The sequence below is a fragment of the Leptidea sinapis genome, chromosome Z (assembly GCF_905404315.1).
Source record: "Leptidea sinapis chromosome Z, ilLepSina1.1, whole genome shotgun sequence".
Classification (NCBI taxonomy): Eukaryota; Metazoa; Arthropoda; class Insecta; order Lepidoptera; family Pieridae; genus Leptidea; species Leptidea sinapis.
Window position 1 is genome coordinate 13249407 of NC_066312.1, and position 20879 is coordinate 13270285.

General features: G+C 35.1%; 3 protein-coding genes across 3 annotated transcripts; 2 read left to right on the forward strand and 1 right to left on the reverse strand.

Annotated features, from left to right (window-relative positions):
* Positions 1–1148: 1148 nt before the first annotated feature.
* LOC126979078 (surfeit locus protein 1) lies at positions 1149–3251 on the reverse strand. Its single transcript, XM_050828284.1, has 5 exons — positions 2970–3251; positions 2709–2830; positions 2161–2358; positions 1636–1809; positions 1149–1439 (listed from the first exon to the last, which is right to left on the reverse strand). Exons 1-5 carry the CDS (start codon positions 3129–3131, stop codon positions 1223–1225), a joined length of 873 nt encoding a protein of 290 aa, XP_050684241.1. The 5' UTR covers positions 3132–3251; the 3' UTR covers positions 1149–1222.
* A 2579-nt stretch (positions 3252–5830) lies between these two features.
* LOC126978934 (uncharacterized) lies at positions 5831–6304 on the forward strand. The gene has a single exon (XM_050828062.1). It carries the CDS (start codon positions 5831–5833, stop codon positions 6302–6304), a length of 474 nt encoding a protein of 157 aa, XP_050684019.1.
* A 3160-nt stretch (positions 6305–9464) lies between these two features.
* Positions 9465–18992, forward strand: LOC126979059 (uncharacterized). The gene is made up of 8 exons (XM_050828248.1): positions 9465–9521; positions 11176–11299; positions 12181–12351; positions 12749–13046; positions 14057–14257; positions 16556–16721; positions 17845–17972; positions 18709–18992. Exons 1-8 carry the CDS (start codon positions 9504–9506, stop codon positions 18836–18838), a joined length of 1236 nt encoding a protein of 411 aa, XP_050684205.1. The 5' UTR covers positions 9465–9503; the 3' UTR covers positions 18839–18992.
* The last annotated feature ends 1887 nt before the right edge of the window (positions 18993–20879 follow it).

The window sequence follows — 20879 nt, forward strand, 5'->3', positions numbered from 1 at the left end:
GTGATTCATGAATACGAGTTTCGACGCGGAACTATCCCGGCAGAAACAGCTCAATATCAATGTTGCGTTTGGAGCCCTCTCCTAATGAACGCACTGTGCGATTTAGGTTTAAACGCTCTTGTTATGGATTTTGATTTGACGAACAAACCATGTGGAAGACCGATTACACAGCATGACTCGATCCAGGAGACTTACAATTAACTACAGTACCTAACTCCTAAAAACGTCATCAGGGTAGAGTGGCTATTGCGGGGATTCAATTATTTTAATAGTAGAGCACGATCAACAATCGAATGGGTTTAGTGAGTCACTTGATGTTTAGTGTTAGACGCCGCCCAAACTTCCAACTACAGAGGAATCACAGGAATGTTGCCAGCGTTTTTTGGAAACAAATGGAAGCTCATTTCGGAGTAGTTTGGTTGTAAGTGGCAGGGAGACACAAACCACGTGTCGTGCAGTTTTGTGTACTCTCCAAGATACGACGAGCAGCCCGAACGAGTACAACTGGAGAGGGATTCTCCGACTCTGAAAGAGTCCATCTTGACTCTTTCAGAGTCGGGATTTGGGATAAAGCTCTTGGAGGACCATCATATCTGTGATTCCTTGTTCTCGACACTTACCTATGCAAAATATAGTGGCGATTGACCTTTACTTCACGCTGGTATCCGTGCTAGTGTGGGTCTAGCCAGTTTGTACTGTCGTAAGACGGCAGTGTGACTCTCCCGCAACTAAAACCCCGATACCTATAAGCCCCGGACGTCCCTAATCTTTGCCATTATTCAATGCCCTGGGAATTGAAAGGGCAAATAAGGCTATACGAAATTAGGGTCACAGTTTGTTTTTACCAATTTAACGTAAAGCTATCGATTGTTTGACTTTTTGTGGGGTACAAATGATACTCCTAATGACGGTATTTAGCTTCATGCAATTAACTTTTTTTTCCAAAAGAAAAAAACCTTGGGCAACACAACACAGATGAAGAATTTCGGCGGATATGTAATCCGAAGTTTTGTAATTACCTACAAAGTTGGAAACAAACAATTTTCAAAAAATAAATTGATTTTTTCGTTGACGTTTACCAGTTTTTTAAGGCAAGTTTAGTCAGTTGGCACTTGCCAGGCTCATTTAATTGTAAATAAAACATTCAATAAAAGACTATACATTGATTATATTACAAAGGTATTTTTTTTGTAAGCATTAATATGTACTTTATACAAAACAATTAAATAAGTGGAAGTTTCTTCAGAAAAATACGGTGCCACATAACCGCAGTGAAAGCTGACAACATATACCATGTTATCAGGTATGATAGGTGTTCATTCCGTAAGTTAACTCGGGTCTGGTTCGGCAAAGGCCATCCTTCGGGAGGGTCAGGGTTTCCCTTAGCATCTAACCAAACTGGAGCACAGCCAATACTTTCACTCATTTGATGCAAATCTCTGGAAGAATATATTATTACATGATTATAAGATAGAAGATGCTTAAGACATTAACTTTCAATTATCATTTAATAAGAATAAAATTTATTCAGTTTTTAAATTCAATCAAATAGTAATTTAAATATTTTGGCAACATTTGAATGTTTTCTTGGGACTTGGTTTACTATTAATTGTAAATCATCGCAATACAACATACCTGGAAAACCAGGAACCTTTTTCAGGGTTATTTTTAGGCATGAATGGACCTCTGGTTTCCGTGAGTCTAACAGTTCCTGTTAATTCAACTTCACCTTTCACAAGGGATGCAAGTCGCTTCTCCTTTGAACGCATGTGAGAAGGCACCCAGCCTCTATTTACCAGAATAACTTCTCTGAAATTTAAGATAGAAATTAATAAATATAGGAATTTTTTCATAACACTATATAATATTATAACTGCAGTTGATATTAGTCGGATATACATTTTTTCTTTATTCCAACCATTTTCTTATTAGAATAACGAATGGTATTACAATGAAATGATCTTAATGCTTATCAAAGATTCCATCACAGTAATCTTAAGTAACGGTAAATTTTATACATAAGAACTAGAGCAAATATGCAACTTCAGTAGAGGACAGATTTAAATGTACATTCACACTTTAATTTTAGTAGTTACTATATTATAGCCTGATTGAAAACATAATCATTCAGTCATATTTAAATATATCTATATAACATACCCTGTATCAGATAGCTTGAAAGGTGTTATAACAAGCCATCCTTGATTTTTTCTTGGATCTGAAACGAGGGATCCAGAGCTAGGCAGAGCTGAATCATTTTCAATTAATGCTCTTGGTCCAATGAGAAACTCCTTTTCGTGCAAGAACTCTCCACAAACTTTTACAGGACAGTATTCCATTTTTTTTAACTCCTCAAAACTATAAAAGACAAATCACAATTTGAATGCTTCTTCCAATATTTACAAGGAGTACCTATTAAAATTTTATTTTCATTTCATGTACAGTCAAGGAACTTGATTTGCTGACTTGTTGCTTTAATTATGGAAATATCTTAGTTTACATTTGTTTAGCACTTTTGCAAAATAAGTTTATACTTATTTACACTTCCACAAAAATGTTATATTAGAGTTGCAAAGAAAGATAGCCCTTAGTTATTATCAATTGTCATCAGCAATTTAGGCTTAAGCCAACATGTGAATCAATTTTTTTGACTATATCTACTAATTTATACTTTTGGTTAAATATAATATTATGGTATGAGTACTTACTCTAATGGCATATTTACAGGTTCTGAATTAGTTTTTGCTTGCATTACATCAATGAGTTCAATTTTCCAATTAAGCCGGTACACTTGCCAACAGCCCAAGCCAAATGAGCCTACTGGAATAACCTATTAATAATGAACGAAACTGAAACCCTGTTGTACTTACTAATCTTAGAAGTTAAACATGATATACAAATTTAAAAAAAACTTAAATATAAATAAATTAGCACATGTAGTATAAATATAATAATTTAATAATCCTTACCAATAGGACCCATTTTATGACTTCTCCTGGTTCCTTGTTTCTCGGTTTTTGAATTTTTATAGAATGGGTAAACTTTGTGTTAGTCCTGACAATATTTAGGGCGCTGTTTTTTGGATTCATTTTATTTACAGGATATAAGATACGAATTAGTTTACCTATCATATCTTTAAAATTTCACGTCTCTAGATAGTAGATTTACTTTCAGTTTGCTAATTAATAGAATACTATTATTAAATAATGATTTACAATATTTAGTATTTACTAGGGAACGCGATCTGAGTTCGATTAATCGGACTTTCTAGGTAAAATATATCGATTGTTTTAAATCGATATGCAGAATTGAATCGATCCAGTGAATCGGTGTTTCACCCTTGAAAATCGCTATTCGATTATTTTGTTTGGTAAAAACCAAAAAGAAATATAATTAGTTAGTACGTATATTACGGCGTTCCCGGTTACCTAAAAACTTGCGAGATGGCTGATGATTTCCTTCAACTCCATTTAATAAAAAATGTTACATTTACGTACGTAGGTATATTGTACTGGCACTAACAAAAAAAACCAATTTATACCGACTCTCACTCAATTGCCATGATGTATATAAGCTATGATTATAAGAGTATCATGGGATCATCAGCTGTTCCTTGTGAACGACTTTTTCAATTGCTGGCAACATTGCAAGGGATGAGCCTAACCGATTGGATCCGAAAAGACTGTTATAATTGAAAAGCTTATATATAAAGCATTGAGAAATTTAACTTTTTCAATTTTGCACATAAACATCTACCTTCACACATGATCTGGCTTTGATTTTGATTTTTTTATATATATTGATATTTGTATTTATATAAGAATACCCTGAACTAAAAAAAAAATTACCGATAAGAGATCATTTATTACGATATGTTTCTTGTTTTTCATAAGAACAGATTTGTATTTAAATGATTATAAATGCATCGAAAAAAACGATTTTTAGACTGATTTTATTGTTAATACGTTTAATTACGATTTGAATCGATTTAAGAATCGATCTTTTTTGGAAAGAATCGCCATCCTAGTATTTACATACTATTGAGCAACCAACAAATTAAATACATTTGACAGATTTCAATGATAAATCATACCAATGGATCTGGTCACTGGTATAAATAAAATTAGGTTAACCGCCTATTTAGTTGTCTAACTGTCGGATTATGTCACTACCTTAAAATTTTATCACTAAGTACCTTAGCTAAGTACCAATTTCCTAGCTTACTAAGAGACAGTCACAGACGCTGAGTTTTGTTAACCTAATTATTTTTGTGCAACAAAGAAGGTTCTTTCTTTATATTGTTCAATAGATTCGATTGTTTTATTAGCATAAAGTACGTAGTATTAATATAACCATAAAACTATTACACCAATTATTTTTAAAGGAGCCTGTCGTATTCTGGAGAAAGTAAATTAAACTCATAAATTTCTGAAGTCATTGCAATCTACGCATTAGAGATAGACTTTTGATCTTCCACTTCCATCATGATTGTACGCAGCCGGAGGGAGACCTCCGTCTCTGATTGTTTCCCTTCATTATATGATAATAGATGATATCGTGAGGTTGCAGTGGCTGTGATACGACAGAGCATGGATAATATTCAACCGGTACCAGTTCACAGATCTCGTTCAGCTTAACTAAATAAAAAGGTTGTCAGTGAATAAAAAAAACATATAGTCTTCTTTCCCCTTGCAAAAACTAACATGTTGAAAGTTTAAAAAGAAGGGCATAGTGCCATAATCTATATAGCCATAGGCTCAAAAAGACGTGCAAGTCGCAAAAATCACCTCGCCATTCTCACATATCAGACTGGCTGTTTGGAGCTGACATACCCAGGAAGGTGAAGGTGACATTGATAATTCCGTGGTTCTCCAAAGGCGCAAACCTAAACCTACTGCACGCAGGAATCACCGGTCAGAACCCCTGGTACAATGTATGCACCTGGAGTCTGTACCATATTCCAAAAACGGACGAAAATACAGAGTGTGCATCTTCCTTGGCGATCCGGTAGAGGATGTAGCAGAGCTCATGAAACGAGACCGACGGCTCTCGCATAAATGTGGCTCTTTATGTTTGAATTTCTCCAACAACAAACACTACGACCTCTCTACGGCGTCGCTAGTGTTTGTTGACAGTATTCTGAACTTCTGGAAGGAGCCGGTCTGTTTGGAATGACTGGCCAACACTGCACGGACCCAACTAAGTGGTTTAATTGCGGAAACAGGAACCCCCTTACCATAATTTCGTTAGCTACCATAACAGCCAAGGTACTTGACGGCCTCCTGGATAGACAATTGGATCAATACCTAGATCTACATGATGCACAGTTTGGGTTTAGAGCGGGACTATGTACCGAGAGTGCAGTGTTAACATTAAAGGAGACCGTCAAGTACTATACAAGCAGGAAAACGTACGCCTGCTTCTGTCAAAGGCTTTTGATCTGGTTTCATACCCGATACTCTGGGACAAGCTTAGACGCACTGGCTTGCCTCAGGAACTCATAGAAATATTCAGGCACTGGTATACAAACCAGGATAACCAGGCAAGGTGGGTGGAGCTCACCGAAGCTTATCTGCCTCTACGTGAACTAGCTGATCGAGGGGCTCAGCAGCATGCATGCGGAATGTTCGTTTGATAATCAAATGATTAATAACATCAGTTACGCAGATGACACAGTGCTGCTGAGCCCATGGGTCTGCGCGCTTGGAGATTTGCTGCGTGTGTGTGAAGACTATGCAGAAAAGCATGGACTTAAATATAATGTAAAAAAAGCATGCTCATGGTCTTTGCGGCAGGCGGAATTTCTCCGAGCTGTGTACGTCCAGTGAGGATGTACGGTGCAGAGCTGGTGAGGGTGCACAAGTTCACATACCTGGGTCATGTGGTTACAGCAGACATGAAGGATAATTGTGACATTGATAGGGAGCGGAGAGCGTTGGCGGTTAGATCTATGTTGGCTCGCAGATTTGCACGTTGCACAAAAGATGTAAAGATCACGCTATTCAAGTCATTCTGTCAGAGCTTTTACACGTGCAGTCTGTGGGTTGACTATACCCAAAAATCTATTAATGCTCTCCGTGTCCAATATAATAACATCTTCAGGATAATGTTGGGACTGCCTCGGTATTGTAGCGCGTCCGGTATGTTTGTGGAAAACCGTGTCGATGGTTTTTCCGCAATCATACGGAAAAGAATCGCCTCCGTCAAGAATAGGTTGGAGAGAAGTCCTAATATTATTTTGAAGGTGATAGCCGACAGACAGGACAGCGCATTCAAAGCGCACTGGATGTCTGCTTTAGTTTGAAAGTTTATTAATTATATCAACTAATATACAATAAGTTTGTTACTAACATATATGTAATTTATTATTGTATTTCCTAACATAGGTTAAGACTATTTCACTAACATTTATATATGGACCTTTTGTTGTTTTAAATAAATAAATAAATAGTAAATAGTAAATAATCGAGTGCCATAATCGATCGAAGGCGTTTGTTATGTTAAGAATAACTTACGTTCTTCCTTGCTTTCGGTTGCCAACGACATACATTCAACAAGGAGATCACCAGCTGGTAGACTCTGCCGAATACCATAATGTAGGTTATTGATCAACTGATGACTCTCTAGGTATATCAAGAGCTGGGAGATTATAATGCTCTCCAGGCTCGCAATACGCAGAGCAGGAAGGTTATAGCGATATTGTCGTGGATTCGAACTGTCATTACTCATACTCGGATAGCCATGGCCTGATTTCCGAGAGTCTGGGACTACTCCTTTCAGGTTGGAGTGTATTTGAGCTATTTTTTTTTCTACAATTTTATATCAAGGTATTTTATTATTATTATGTAAGAATACTTATTGTTATTGTAATTTATGTGATGAGGGTTTGTGAGCCGTATGGTTTGTCAGATTTCTAATATTTTCAAATTATATGTGTGAAGAAAGCGAGGTCTGGTCTACATTTTAACCAACGGCTTCTGTTTGTGTTACTTTGCGAGACTTCGACGTATGTTAATTAATAACTTTTGTATAAAATGTAATTTCTTGCAAATATTGACTTTTATCTAACATGCTTTTAAAGCATCTTTACGGAAACACTCGTAAAGGTTGACAATTTACACTTTAAATTAATGTTTTAATGATAACTTAAACAATTGAACTATGAGAATGTTTCGTGTATTGGATTCTTACAAATGAATGTGTAAATACTAAAATTTTTGTAGAAGTACTTAATATGGTATAGTTGGCCAGTTTATTTTTGTATGTTTTACTAGAAGAAATAACAATCCACCAGAGAATTTATACAAATACTTTTCGGCATATCATTGAATCATCGCATGACTTGTTTTAGTCCGTAATTACTTTATGACCATTGTGCCAAAAGGTGCAGCAAGTATCGCAAGTGCCATGTTAAGGATTGTTACACTTGTTCAACATATTTTGATGATGTAAAGAATGTAAAGTTGTACATTGTTTTGAAGCTAAATAATTATTTAACTTCTTAATGCTAAAACGTGTATTATATTTAGATTACCAAATGTTACGGATTCCTTGTTGATAAGATTTTGTTGTGCAGCATACGTAAACGATACGTTACTTCTATATCATGGGACCAAGAGAGTCACTTAGACCTAAAATGAATGATTTTTAAATTATGACGGCTTACTACTCAACTATTAATTTATTGAATAGGTGTTATTTTGTGGAAATTCATAATTATTCAATGTTTTGAGCCTTCTTGACTGTAAATTTTTTCATTCAACAATGTAAACATGTTCAAATTGTTGAATGACCAAATTTGGTCTCTTTACCATTGTTACGTATCTCTCGCGGTAATTCTGGTAATACGTCACAACAGATTGGTTGAATCACAGCGCGCCTAATCATGGGACGAGGGTATAAAACAGCGGTAACCGGCTCTTTCAATTCAGTCTCGCTTCAGAATTTGGCGAGTCAACATCTCTTAGTAGAGGCGAAACACGTGTTGAATTGATTGAATTCCAATCTGAGCGGAATTTACACTCAAGAAGGCTCACAACATTTGAATAGTAAACTGTTATAAAAAAATTATATTTCCAATATTATCAATAAATTTTATGAAACATGTGAAAGTCATAATATACGTTTAAGTAAAATGTAAGGTTTTGCTAAATGAAAAGAAATTTTAGAAATATATTATCCTAAAGGCTTTGATTTTGCAATATACAAATTTCAGTTAATGTTCAAATTATATCGAAGTATTTCGGAAGGACATGGGTAGACAATAAAGAGTGATTATGCATATGTTGCCATACGTTTTATTAAATCTATTTGAAATTTTCGTTGTGGTCACCTATTGGCATAATACTCTTGGAATATCTTTTTCCATCCAAAGCTAAAATTCCCTCTCTTTTCCCTTCTGTGCAGGAGCACAGATATCTAGATGATATGGATAATATAAAAACTGCAATGTTGCCGAGTTTCTTGTCGGTTCTTTTAAGAGCAAGGTAGCCTACCTTGAACCAATGGCCTCACTTGACTTTCATAAGCATACAATTTGTACCTAAATGAATAAAGAAATTTCATTCTATTTCAATACTAACATATACATTCATAGAAAATTAAGTTTCCGAACTTAAATGAATTTTAAAAAGAATATGAATAATGTAATTTTCGAATTATAATAATTTCTTTATTCAATTATTTATTAATAGTCCATATAAGCTAGAGGTTCCCGGACATTTTTTCTCATAGACCAATTTCAAAATGTAGCTGCAGCTACATTTCTACCAAATTCCCAAAATTCGAAAAAAAAAAAAGATTTCACTATGGAAATATGCGTTGCGGCTGAGTTTCAAAACTACGCCTTAATAGTTATTGAACTTTTTTTAGAATTAATTTAATGTGTTGTGAGTGAATGTGAAAAAAGTTAATTTGGCCAAACAGGAAACCACTTTTTTGTAACGCCAACGTGGCCCCCCGTCAGGTCTCCCGTGGGCGCTCAAGCGTCTACCTGGACAACTTTTGGAACTTATGATTTAAATTATAGGCTTACCCCCTTATTCATAATAGTCTGCTAAATTAAACATTGCTAATTCTCACTCTGTCTTCTTCTATTGACCTAAGTCAGAATGAGAAAAAACACTCCTAAGCGGCTGTTTAAAGTTAGCGGACCATTATGAATAAGGGGGTAAGAATATACGCCCTACATACAGCATCTGCCTGCCCGATAACACTTGACCAATTTAGATCCGTCAAATAAAGGCCTTTTTATTTTATACATAATATACAATGGAGCTATTTTTACATAATATTATTATATAATATGCTGCTAAAATTCAAAAACTGCCGCTATTCTATAGTTACTGCAGAGTATACCAAAGCGCTAGTAGTAACTAGTAATTCGTCGTACTCATAATTCTTACAATAGGTAGAAGCTGTCGTTTGCCTTGAATATCGTTAGTGTTAAAATATTCTTTGAGGCAAACGAACATACAAGTGGGTCACAGTTCTACGTCAACAAAATGACACCTAACGCATTGGTAAGACGTGTTAATATTTACCTATTAGTGTGATATTCCAGAAAATTGATTGAAAAGTATGGAGATTTGGTTTTGGTTATTTTTTTAAGTGTTTTGGGAATCTCTCCATCTATCGTCTGACTACTAAATAGGTACTTTAATAATCGGTTATTTTTTAACCCACGGACCCGCGCGGACCTATACCAATCTATATCTATTTTTGTTATGAGATATACAAGATAACATATTTATAAGAGATAATAATATACTTAATTTTATATTTTCTTGGCTCTTTCCATAATGTGTAATCACTCTCAGTGTAAATTCGTCTACGTAATTATTTAGTTATATATGAAATTAGAGACGATCTATTTATGGAATCTTTCAAAATTATTAAGCGAAAGATACAATATTATAATCATATAATAGGTACTTGTGCGCACAGTAAGTTACATACAAACTTTATTCTAAGTACAAGCAAACTGTGAAATAAATTTCATTGATCGATGTGTTCGATTCGATACTATAAGGTATAGACTTTTATTCAAATTCAAATATTTTTATTCAAAATAGGATGTTAAATTACTTATTGAAAGTCAAAAAACTACCACCCATTCCAAAATGTATGCCTCAGGCCTGAGAAGAATGGGCGCAACAAACTCGGCTGGCTTTTTTTTTATCAAAAATATGTTTTACATTTAAAGTAACATTTACAAAGTAACATTGTACAATTAAACATATTGTTTAATAGCCTGAGGGCGGTCGCTCCATTCCCAATCTGTGGTATCATTAAGAAAGTCATTTATGTTATAGTAACCTTTACCTTATACTCGCATAGTTTAGATTCCTTTAAATAAGTGCGTCTCAACTCCCGTCTCCGACTAAAAGACGGACAGCGCTCCTGTGATTTCTTTGATGATGTAGGGACATTGAGCGATGTGTATCATAATATAAATATCTGAAGGAAAATGGAACCCTCAAAGATTCGTTATGTCTGTCTGTCAGTACGTGTATGTCACAGCCACTTTTTTCCAAAATTATAAGAACTATACTGTTGAAACTTGGTAAGTAGAAATATTCTGAGAACCGCTTTAATATTTTGACACAAAAATAGAAAAAGAAACAATAAATTTTGGGGGTACATACTTTTTTCATCAAACCCATACGTGTGGGGTATCTATAGATAGGTCTTAGTTTGTGCGAGGGACACTTCCAAAGTTGTAAAAAGTATGTCCCACCCCGTTACTTGTAACAAGTGAATGATAAAATTACAAAAAATATGTGACGTACATTCATCCATGCAAACGTCAACCGAAACTAGTTGGAACGAGATTTAGTTAGTAGTTTTTTTTTAATTCTGAAATTACTGTGCGGATGAGACTTAACATCTTGTGTCTCAAGGTGAAGAGCGCAGTTGTAGTGCCGCTCAAAATTTTTCAAAGGTTTTTCAATAATCTTGAGGGCGTTTTATCATTATAATTACCATAAGCTGACGTCCTGCTCGTCTCGTCCCTTATTTTCGATAAAAAAATAAAATTTAGTTAGTGCAACCCAACCTTAATGATAAAAAGGAGTCAAAAGTATCTTTATGAAAAACAACTCCTTAAAACTTCGGTATGTTATAAAACTTGGATTTGGATTGGCATAAAATAAAATAATAAATAATATCTTACAGTTACAGCCCAGTGATGGCTGGTTCATGCATATAAATAATTTTCAACAATTATGGAATAACCAACCCACATACATCATCGCTCAAGCCTCCTTCATCTTTGCAGGGTTGTTGACATTATTGCATGGTAAGTATTTATTTTCTAAATATTTTCATTCACAATAATTATTAATATTTCAGCAAATGTACATTGTGATTGAAAGGGGATGTGATTTACTTGTGGAACCGATTTTCTAACGAAAACAGGATGTCATAGGGCGGGGATGAAGCGCAACGCTTGAAATAACGTAAACCCTTCTTATTATTTAAAATATATACATTCTTCGAAAATTTACAGTCTAATACGTATTTACCGGGTAGTTAGGCTATTTTTCTATTGAGATATATTTTTACGCTGTTTTTTATTGCACGATACGCATCTGAATGATAAATTTTTCTTTCGGCATTTGTACCAAATTACTGAGTTTCTTTTCAATGAGGAAATATGTTTTATCTTCACCTACCAAGAAAATAGAAACGAATTATTTTAATTAATAAACTTGCATTGGAGGCTTGTTTTTTATTATAATAAATTAGTGGTATACATTTATTCAAACAAAACAAATCTTCTAACTATATTTTCTATGACTACATAAAATTAAAAGTATCATTACGTGAAAGCGTACCAATAATACTGGCAGCATTTCCGCGTTGGATAGCTAGGATATAGAATATAGCTATAGATACTTGCATGTATCAATTTAACATGAGATTCCGAATACAGAGTACTCGACTCGATACGATTAAGGAACCTTCAAGTTTATGGCAGACTCATATCTACATTCAAAATATCTCTCCATCAGCTCAGTCTTGCCTGATTGCCCTCTCTAATATAAAAAAGATAGAGAAAAGGAATAAATTAAAAGTGTAAAATATCCCCAGCGAAATAAGGCAAAAGTCGAACTTTTCATCTACGTGTAATATAAATATTTAGCAGTCGTTATGTTTAAACATATTTTGATTACGCAGCACTTAGGAAAGGAGGTCGCTGGCCATACTTTTGGCTCGGCACGGTTCTCCATGGACTCTTCACTGATAATTTTTGGGCAATTGTGGTACCAGAGTTCGACAATTTCTGGCATTCTCAAACAACAGTTATCTTTTGTGGTGGAAGATTGCCCCTGCATATTATATTGCTTTGTAAGTATTACTAAATTTACTTAGTACATAATATCAAAAAGATGCGCTACGATGATTATAAAATTAAAGAAACAAGGAAAAATAATTTATTTAGCAACTTACTTAAAATGGGTTACAATAGTTGTTCTATATTAAATTGTAAAATTAGATTTCACCTCAGCATAATGCAGATGGTATAATAAGCACTGGCCTTCCGGTGCACCCCAGTGGTGTTGCTGATATTTTTAGCATAAGGAAAATAATAATTTTTCATGTCATCAAGCCCTGATTGGCATAAAAAAATTAAGAAAAATACAAACAAAAGTTATATATGTCAGACTATTTAAGGTAGTCAAACGTGATAGAATAACAGACAGACAGACAGAGTTACACGTATAATATTTGTATGGTTTTTCAGACCCGGCGTTTATTTACAACGCCGCCTATGCTGTGTCACGATTGAATCTCCCGAAGTATGCGGAACCATTCGCTGTTGGACTTGTAACCGTTCTTATCGATATACCGTACGATATAGTGGCTGTTAAATTCGTACATTGGACTTGGCATGACACTGACCCCAACATTTATGATCGCCACTATTGGGTCCCATGGAACTCTTATTATTTCCACGCAACTTTCGCGGCAAGTTTTTATTACTTCTTCCACGCTAGCCGCCGCTGGTTTGCGCCGAATGTTGAACAGTGGACGTCTGCAGTGTAAGTTTCTCAATGTTTCATATATTAAAGTTTTAGTTATTAACATAAGTTAGCCTATTAGTAGTGAGTGATATGTTCAGGAACATCCGTAAAATCTTCTCCTCCAAACAGTGTCCGTTGACGAAGGTTTTTAACCAGAGTGCGTTGCCAGTGTTGACTTCCGGATCGGAGACGTGGTCGTTAACTATAAGCCTTATGAGGAAGATCATGGTCGCACAGACGGTAATGGAGAAGGTTATGGTCGGAGTATCCCTACGAAATTGAATCAGAACTAAATCACCGACATAGCCCAAATGATTGCGAAACTAAAGTGGCAGTGGGAAGGGCACTCAGCTCGACGGACAAATGACCGTTGGGGCAGTGAAGTCGGAATAACCGAAGACGACGATGTTGGTAGGTACACAATATGGACTTATGATCTGTTCAAGATCGCGGAGGACCGATCGTCTTGGCGATCTTTGGGAGAGCATCTCTGGACAAAGGCTTGTCCAGCAGTGAACATCTTCCGGCTGAAATAATGATGATGTCCTGACCATAACAGTGCAGTGCCACTCAGGATTCTTGATAAGCCCAATATCTAAAGCGACATTCCAATTACACTCGTCGCTTTAAGACATAACATCATAATAATCAAACGAAACAATACTTTACTCCTTGATGGCAGAAGAAGTGTCCGCTCTGGGGTACTATAGGATGCACCTATATCTTGCTGGCATACTGTGCAAAGAAACCTCTTAGTAGATAGTAGAAAGACACTTCCTAGTATATTGAAAAAATGTGCCATGGGACACTTTGTAGAAGCATAAGATAGAAAAATATTCATAAAACTCAATCCATCTTTACCTTAGAATCCATCCATTCCGTGTAACTATACACCTCATTTTACCTGTCTCGAAATTTAAATCAATGAACTAGAGCGTTTGATGTAATTTATTTAATTCTTGATAAAAACAGAAATAAATTTACTCTGAGCATGAATCGTTTGTGTTAAACAGCGTTGTTTGTTCCAGCAAAAAGGCGGAGTGGTATTCGTTAGTGATTTCATCATTACTTGGAATGCCAGGTGGGGTGATACTCTTTATCCCCCTCTATCATACTCTGCACGACAATTTTCACATTCACTCGGAAGTTACCTTCTTCATACTTTTCTCTATATTTCTCATAATTGTATTACAAGGCCTGCTAAGTAATCGGGACTACTGCAAGGAAAAGTAAGTACAATACAATAAAGTGTGTTTTTTGCTAAATTATAGGTATTGCTTAATTAAAATAAGAGACATTTCCATATATGTTATTCAATATGCCAGTAACAATATTTCTTTTTTTTTATAACCGTAACGACCGTTACTTTTTTATGGAAAAGGAGGACAAACGAGTGTACGGGTCACCTGGTGTTAAGTGATCACCGCCGCCCAAATTATCCTACACCACCAGAGGAATCACAGGAGCATTGTCGGCCTTTATGGAAAGTTTACGTGCACAGTTTGGTTGTGCGTGGAAGAAAGTTGCTTGAAAACCGCACTGTGGAGGAATGCCACACAACCAGTTGGTGGGGATGATATCCTGATTTGTGGCGTGTCGTGCGAAGGTGGAATTCGGCAGCAGAAATCCGCTCAGTACAGACACACAATGAAGCGATGTCTCTATGCTACGTGATCGAGCTGTTCAAAGAGCTCTGGATTACTTGATTTTATTACGTGACTTGGTTACCTACATGAAGCACCATCTTAGGATGTTATTAATGCTGCTTAGATGCTGCAGTTTGCTGTGTTTCGTCCATTATGGCATGTATATGATGCTATATCTAAACATACATATAAGCATTCCAGTAAATCTGATGACACTGAATTCTTCTATGAGATTTGAAGAATACTAAGCTGTTATTTTATATATATCCATTTAGATGTTTAATTAAAAATGAGTCTGCTGTAACTCTTACTACACAACAGCGGAATATCTAAGCGACCAGACAGCCTGGATCTGGTGATTCTTTTATAACAATAGCTCAGTGTAAGCTGTATTTATTTTTAATGGAATACCAAATAGAGTTTTTTGTGCCGTTTCTTTCCACTCAGTACCTATGCAATTCGTTTACAAAGCGGTGGTTGTGATTTATTTAACATCAAAGCGGATATGTATGGCATTTATTTTGAGAGAAAAAATGCCTTTCTATCACTTTAGAATCATATTACATTATTGATGTAAAATTAACTCAACGTACGTAATTTAATAATAATAAGTAACTACGTAATATAATAATTTAATACGTTATTTTAAAATTATAAAGTATTTATTACTTAATTCAACAAGCTTTCATCGGGTCATTGATTAAATATTGCATAAGTTATATTGAACACAAGAAAAATGTAAATGATAACTATAGTGATAGTTAATGTACAAGATAAGAGCCACGTTTGAAATATACTGAGGTCATAACCCACAGCTGTGTCAATATCAAATTGTTGAACTAAATTAAAACAATGGATATTAATAATAAGTTACAGTACATTAATATGAAATGACATAGACATAAGACGGACTTTTATACACTTTTTATTATATAATAATTTGTTTATTTTTATTGAGCTCAGAAAGGTGTGTGAGACCTACTTTTGTTTACATTTAAACTATATATGAAAAAGAAATGAAAGAGTTACAATTTAAAAATAATATGTACATTATTCAAATTATTTTTTTTTAATGTATAATTTAATATAATTTAATCATACTCACAATGTCACGTAAGAGAGAATAGAAAACATAGAAAATTATTTCTATGATCTAGGATTTTAAAATATCAACAATAAATATATACTTAAAAAAGAATACTTATGGCTCACTTATGGAAGCCTAAATTACAATTTAATAGTAGAAACTTAATGTGAAATAATCCGTAATTGTATGTATACAAGTAACAGACTCCGGACAATAAGATGATAATATTGTATTTACGAATAAAAACTCTTACACTGAGATCTATAGAGTGTACCTAAGACTTAGCTCAGACTTTAGTTACGTAAAACTTTTCTGAGTGTGATAAAAGTGAACTTGACTTTTGTATTGGGCTGCCTTAGCTTAAACTCAGCAAAATTTCAGCTGTCTATTTCAAATGACTATAATAATGAAATCAAATCTTACACTCAGCTAAGTTTTGCGTAAGTAAAGTCTGGGAAAAGTCTAAGTACGCTCCATCTCAGCCTTAATATTTTGACTTAACGGTTTATGTGGTTGAGGCGGTGGACAAAGCCGAAGCATTAAGTCTCGCATGGTAGTGGCCTGTAGAACCCTATAACACACAAATCATTGTATGAACTTTGTGTGTGTTTTATTATTCACATATTTCAGTGTCCATTGCGTTCCATGATGTCTCTGCTTTCGTTATCTATTCCTTGAGGACCCTACCCAACTACCTAAATCTGTACCAGAATTTTAGTCACTCACTTCTTAATAAGTCGTATGTGTACACATAATTCATACGTTTTTCTCCAATATTATATTCACATTTTCAGATTAACAGCCATCGATTACGCACTTATTATGCAACTGATAGTTCACTACACTATTTATTGGGTATTTATTATATTCTTCAACCCCGAAGACGAAATTTCGACGGGCATCCACGAAACTGTTGGACCGTGTGATGAAAAATCTTCTCTTACCACACCGTTTGGCCAGGTATTATATTTGGTTTACATGAACTTTTATGCTAAGATGATACTATAAAACAAACAGACGTTTCCCTGATGTTAAGTGATATCCTCAATAGACCACTACAACACAGTGCTGTGTAGGATTATTGAAAATCCAAACATCGTCTTCTTGAGCCAGTTAGTTCAATAGCTACTACCCGATATTAGGTATCGGCCACTTAAATGAGACGGCCATTTAAAGCAAGTGAGAAGGTTTGGCAGTTAGTCTGGATATTGCGAAGGCATTCAATACAGTATCGCACAAAGAGCTTCTCACGAGACTGCCATCCTATGGGTTTCGGGAGAGATTTTACCAGCGGAGCCCACATGTTTCTTAAAGCTTATATAGGTAAGTACCAGATGCAATGCTAGTATACGCCTACAGTAACATTTTTAGATTCCTCATGGGCCTGAAATGTTGCTGTAGCGCTTCAGAAATGTACGCGGAGCTGAGGCTAGGGTTGATTCCTTTAATTCTATTCAGCGTAAAAGAATTGCATTGTTCATGTCCAGGGTTGAGACGTGTAATAACGGCATTATCAGGAGTCTGTCTGACAGGCTGATGCTATCAGCAATGTATCGACGCTGGGTGGATAATATTGCAACCTAGTTCCTATTTGTAATTTATATTGTTGACTTTATTTTAATTATATATTTTATAATGTGTCTGTACTATGGATCAAGGGTATGAAATAAAGTATTATATCTTCGTCTTTTACTGGAATAACGCTGCTCCAGATAAGTTCCCATAAAAATTAAACCAATGTATAATAATAATAATGATGTAAATGTATTGTAATTTTCTTCTTTTTCTTCGTGTAATATGGATCCAGTATCTTAAAGCGACACGAACTCCATACACACGTTAAAAAATTCTAAGCAAAACCAGGTTACAAATAAATATTCTTTTCTATTTTTTTATTTGAATGGGCAAAACCTTTTTGAATTCCGTTAAAAAAATATTTATTTATTTCCAACCTCCTTTATAAGCAAAAGAATATGGCTCTAATTTTCAAAACACTGTGTTTACAAACAATAATTATAACAACATTTTTTTCTCTTTATTTTTAGACAAAAAAATATATATAATTAATTTACTAACATTGCAGACCCTCTATAAGCGAAAATATTTCTGCCCAAGTGACTATGATGAGAAATATTTCGACTTTCACTGCGTCGGAGGTAAACTGCCACCAAATGGATCTAAGTGGTACACTATTTGTGGGACACCGTTTGAGTAAGTTTTTTTTAAATAAATAACGATAATAATCAACATAGCTATACTTAAAGGTGTTTGTGTTTGCTATTTTCCGACGTCTACTGTGTGCCCATTTTGTGTGAAAACACCCTCGGTTCACCGTTCAAGCCATTGTAAACCTGGTGCCACTTGGCTAACTTCACATACAACCTTTGAATAACTTACATAGTGTGTGGGTGTGGTTGGTGTTAATAATTTAAACGTCTTTATGCACCTTAGTCATTAAGTTTTATTGTGTAACGGAAAATTGATCTTATTAAGGAACTTACATGAAACTCCAGCCAACTCCAACTTAACAATGGAATGAACTTCCTTTTCACGGCATATCCTGAATAATACGACATGGGTATTCTAAAGTGGCCCTAAATGCCAGCAACGCTCTTGGGATTCCTCTAATTTTGCCAGAGAGTACTTATGAGATAAGGTGGGATTGTGTTGTTGGTGAAAACATTTAAGTCAGCCTCATGTTTTACGTTGATAGATGCCATAATATATTTAACATCCTGAAAAATTTATAACATATTTATGTTCCTCTTGACCCAAAGGTCGCATAAATTCAAAAACGTACCTAAATCAAACATATTCGCTGCAGTAGATTGGGAGTAATAAATTGCAGTGATAAAGATAGATATAACATAGACAAGACGGACAGATCTTTTATATCCCATATGTTCCGCACGTAAGAATTAAAATTATTACTATTTTTGTTTTGCAGGAATCGTGCCGAATACATGGCAGTTCTAGCAGCAATTTCCATAGCGGCATTCGGAGTATTTCGTGGTGCATACTTTAAAACTCAAGAGAGCTCGCTTCAAAATAAAAAAAATAAATACAAGAGAAATTGAAATGTTATGTTACATATGATATTATCTGAATTTAAAATAAAAGCTAACATGCATTCTTATTACAAATTTCAATCTGTTATCGATGTAATAATTATTTATTGTAATACTTAATTTATAATAATAATTTTTGAATAAATGTTTACGATTTTAGAGACTGAGCGTTTGGCGATTAAATAAAACAACTGCTTGACTGTAAGGAATATGTGGAAGATATATGGAAGATATGATTTATTAAAAAAAAATCAAATTACAAATTTCTATATTTGATCTTAAAGTATATATACAAAATTACTTAAATCTACTTATTAAAGCAATTTACATTTAAGCCTTATATATGTAGGTATCAGAAAACTTATTTCTACAACCCTATCTACGTATTGACGGATAAAACTTTATTATGCTTAAAAACTAATACATGAGCTTTGGGGGGGGGGGGGGGGAATCCAGGCAACTGGGAAAACCTGGCTATTTGCTATTGATATAACGTAATATTAATCGTAACCTATCACTTAACCTAACTTAAGACTAATGACTAGAACTTAAAACTAACTTAAAAACTAAGGTAAATAAATACATAGATATGTATACATACATATATAATATATAAATATAAGAGGGGTGGGGGGGGGGGGGGATCTTGGTGAAGGGAAGGAGGGAGAGGGAATAGGAGGCCAGTTTTCGCCGTTATTTAATTCTTATAACTAAACCAATTTACAATATATTGGTTTTACATTTATTCAGACCTAGCTAGAACTCTGTGTGCGTGAGTGTGTGTGTGTGTATACGCTAATATTCTGTGAGCTCTAACCAGTTGTGATGTGGTAATGCATGTTTATAACGTTTTATGCTGAGGCAGTACTCTGTGAGTGACTTACGACTACAAGTTGACCTGAGGGTGGGGTTTATTCCGTCTTTCAGTCGGCGTAGCATTCTGTAGAAGCTATCAGATACCTCTTGTATGTGTTGTTCTAGTGTTGGGATGTTTTTCTTTACATGAAGTCGTTTAAGATTTGTACGCGGGTGGGTCCGGTAGATGGTTTTAAGGGATCTATTTTGCACAGTTTGTAGTTTACGATAATTGTTTTGATTTGTGTTAATCCATACCGGACTTGCGTATGTCATGACCGGGCGTATGTAGGACTGGTATAGTAGACGCTTGTTACTAGTTGAGAGAGTGGATTCCTATAGAAAATGGGTCTCAACAGGCTCAAGGCTGTAAGTGCCTTAGAGCGGGCATAATTAATATGAGGCGTGAAGGAAAGTTTCCGGTCGAGGATAAGTCCTAGGTATTTAGCCTGTGACTGCCATTCGACCGGGTGGTTATTAATATGTGGCTTTAAAGAGAGATTGAGTTTACGGGAAGTTTTGTATGAGAAAAGAACCGCCTCGGTCTTTGTGTCATTGATTTTAAGCTTCCACTTAGAGAAGTAGTTGCTTACACAATGTAGGGCTGTATTAAGGCTTACCTTAATACAGCCAAATAAAGCCAGCAGTAAGAACATCAAATCTATAGTCTCCCTTAGGAGACTATAGATTTGATGTTCTTACTGCTGCACAGATAAGCTGTGTCATCAGCGTACCTGTACGCTGATAACACAGCTTATCTGGCGCCCTGGCGAGGACCGTGTTCGGAGGTTTTGGGATGTCTCTCATATAGAGTAAAAATGCCCTCGGTGAGATGATGGAGCCCTGTGGAACACCTGCTACTACTGGATGAGAGGGGGATAAACTATTTTTGACTCTAACTCTAAGAAATCTATTCGTAAGGAATAATTTTATTATTCTACAATATTCAAAGGGGACTTGTGCTTCGAATAATTTGTGAACTAAGGCATCATGCCAGACGGTATCGAAGGCTTTCTCAAGGTCGAGTAGAACCATACCAGTCTGGTGTCTCAAGTTAAATTGGTGTGTTATATGTTCGACTACGCGCGCCAGTTGGTGAGTAGTCGCGTATGACCTTCGGAAACCGAATTGTTCCTCAGGTAGGTTTGATTCTATAAGTGAGTTTATTCTATTATTAATTAAAATTTCTAATATT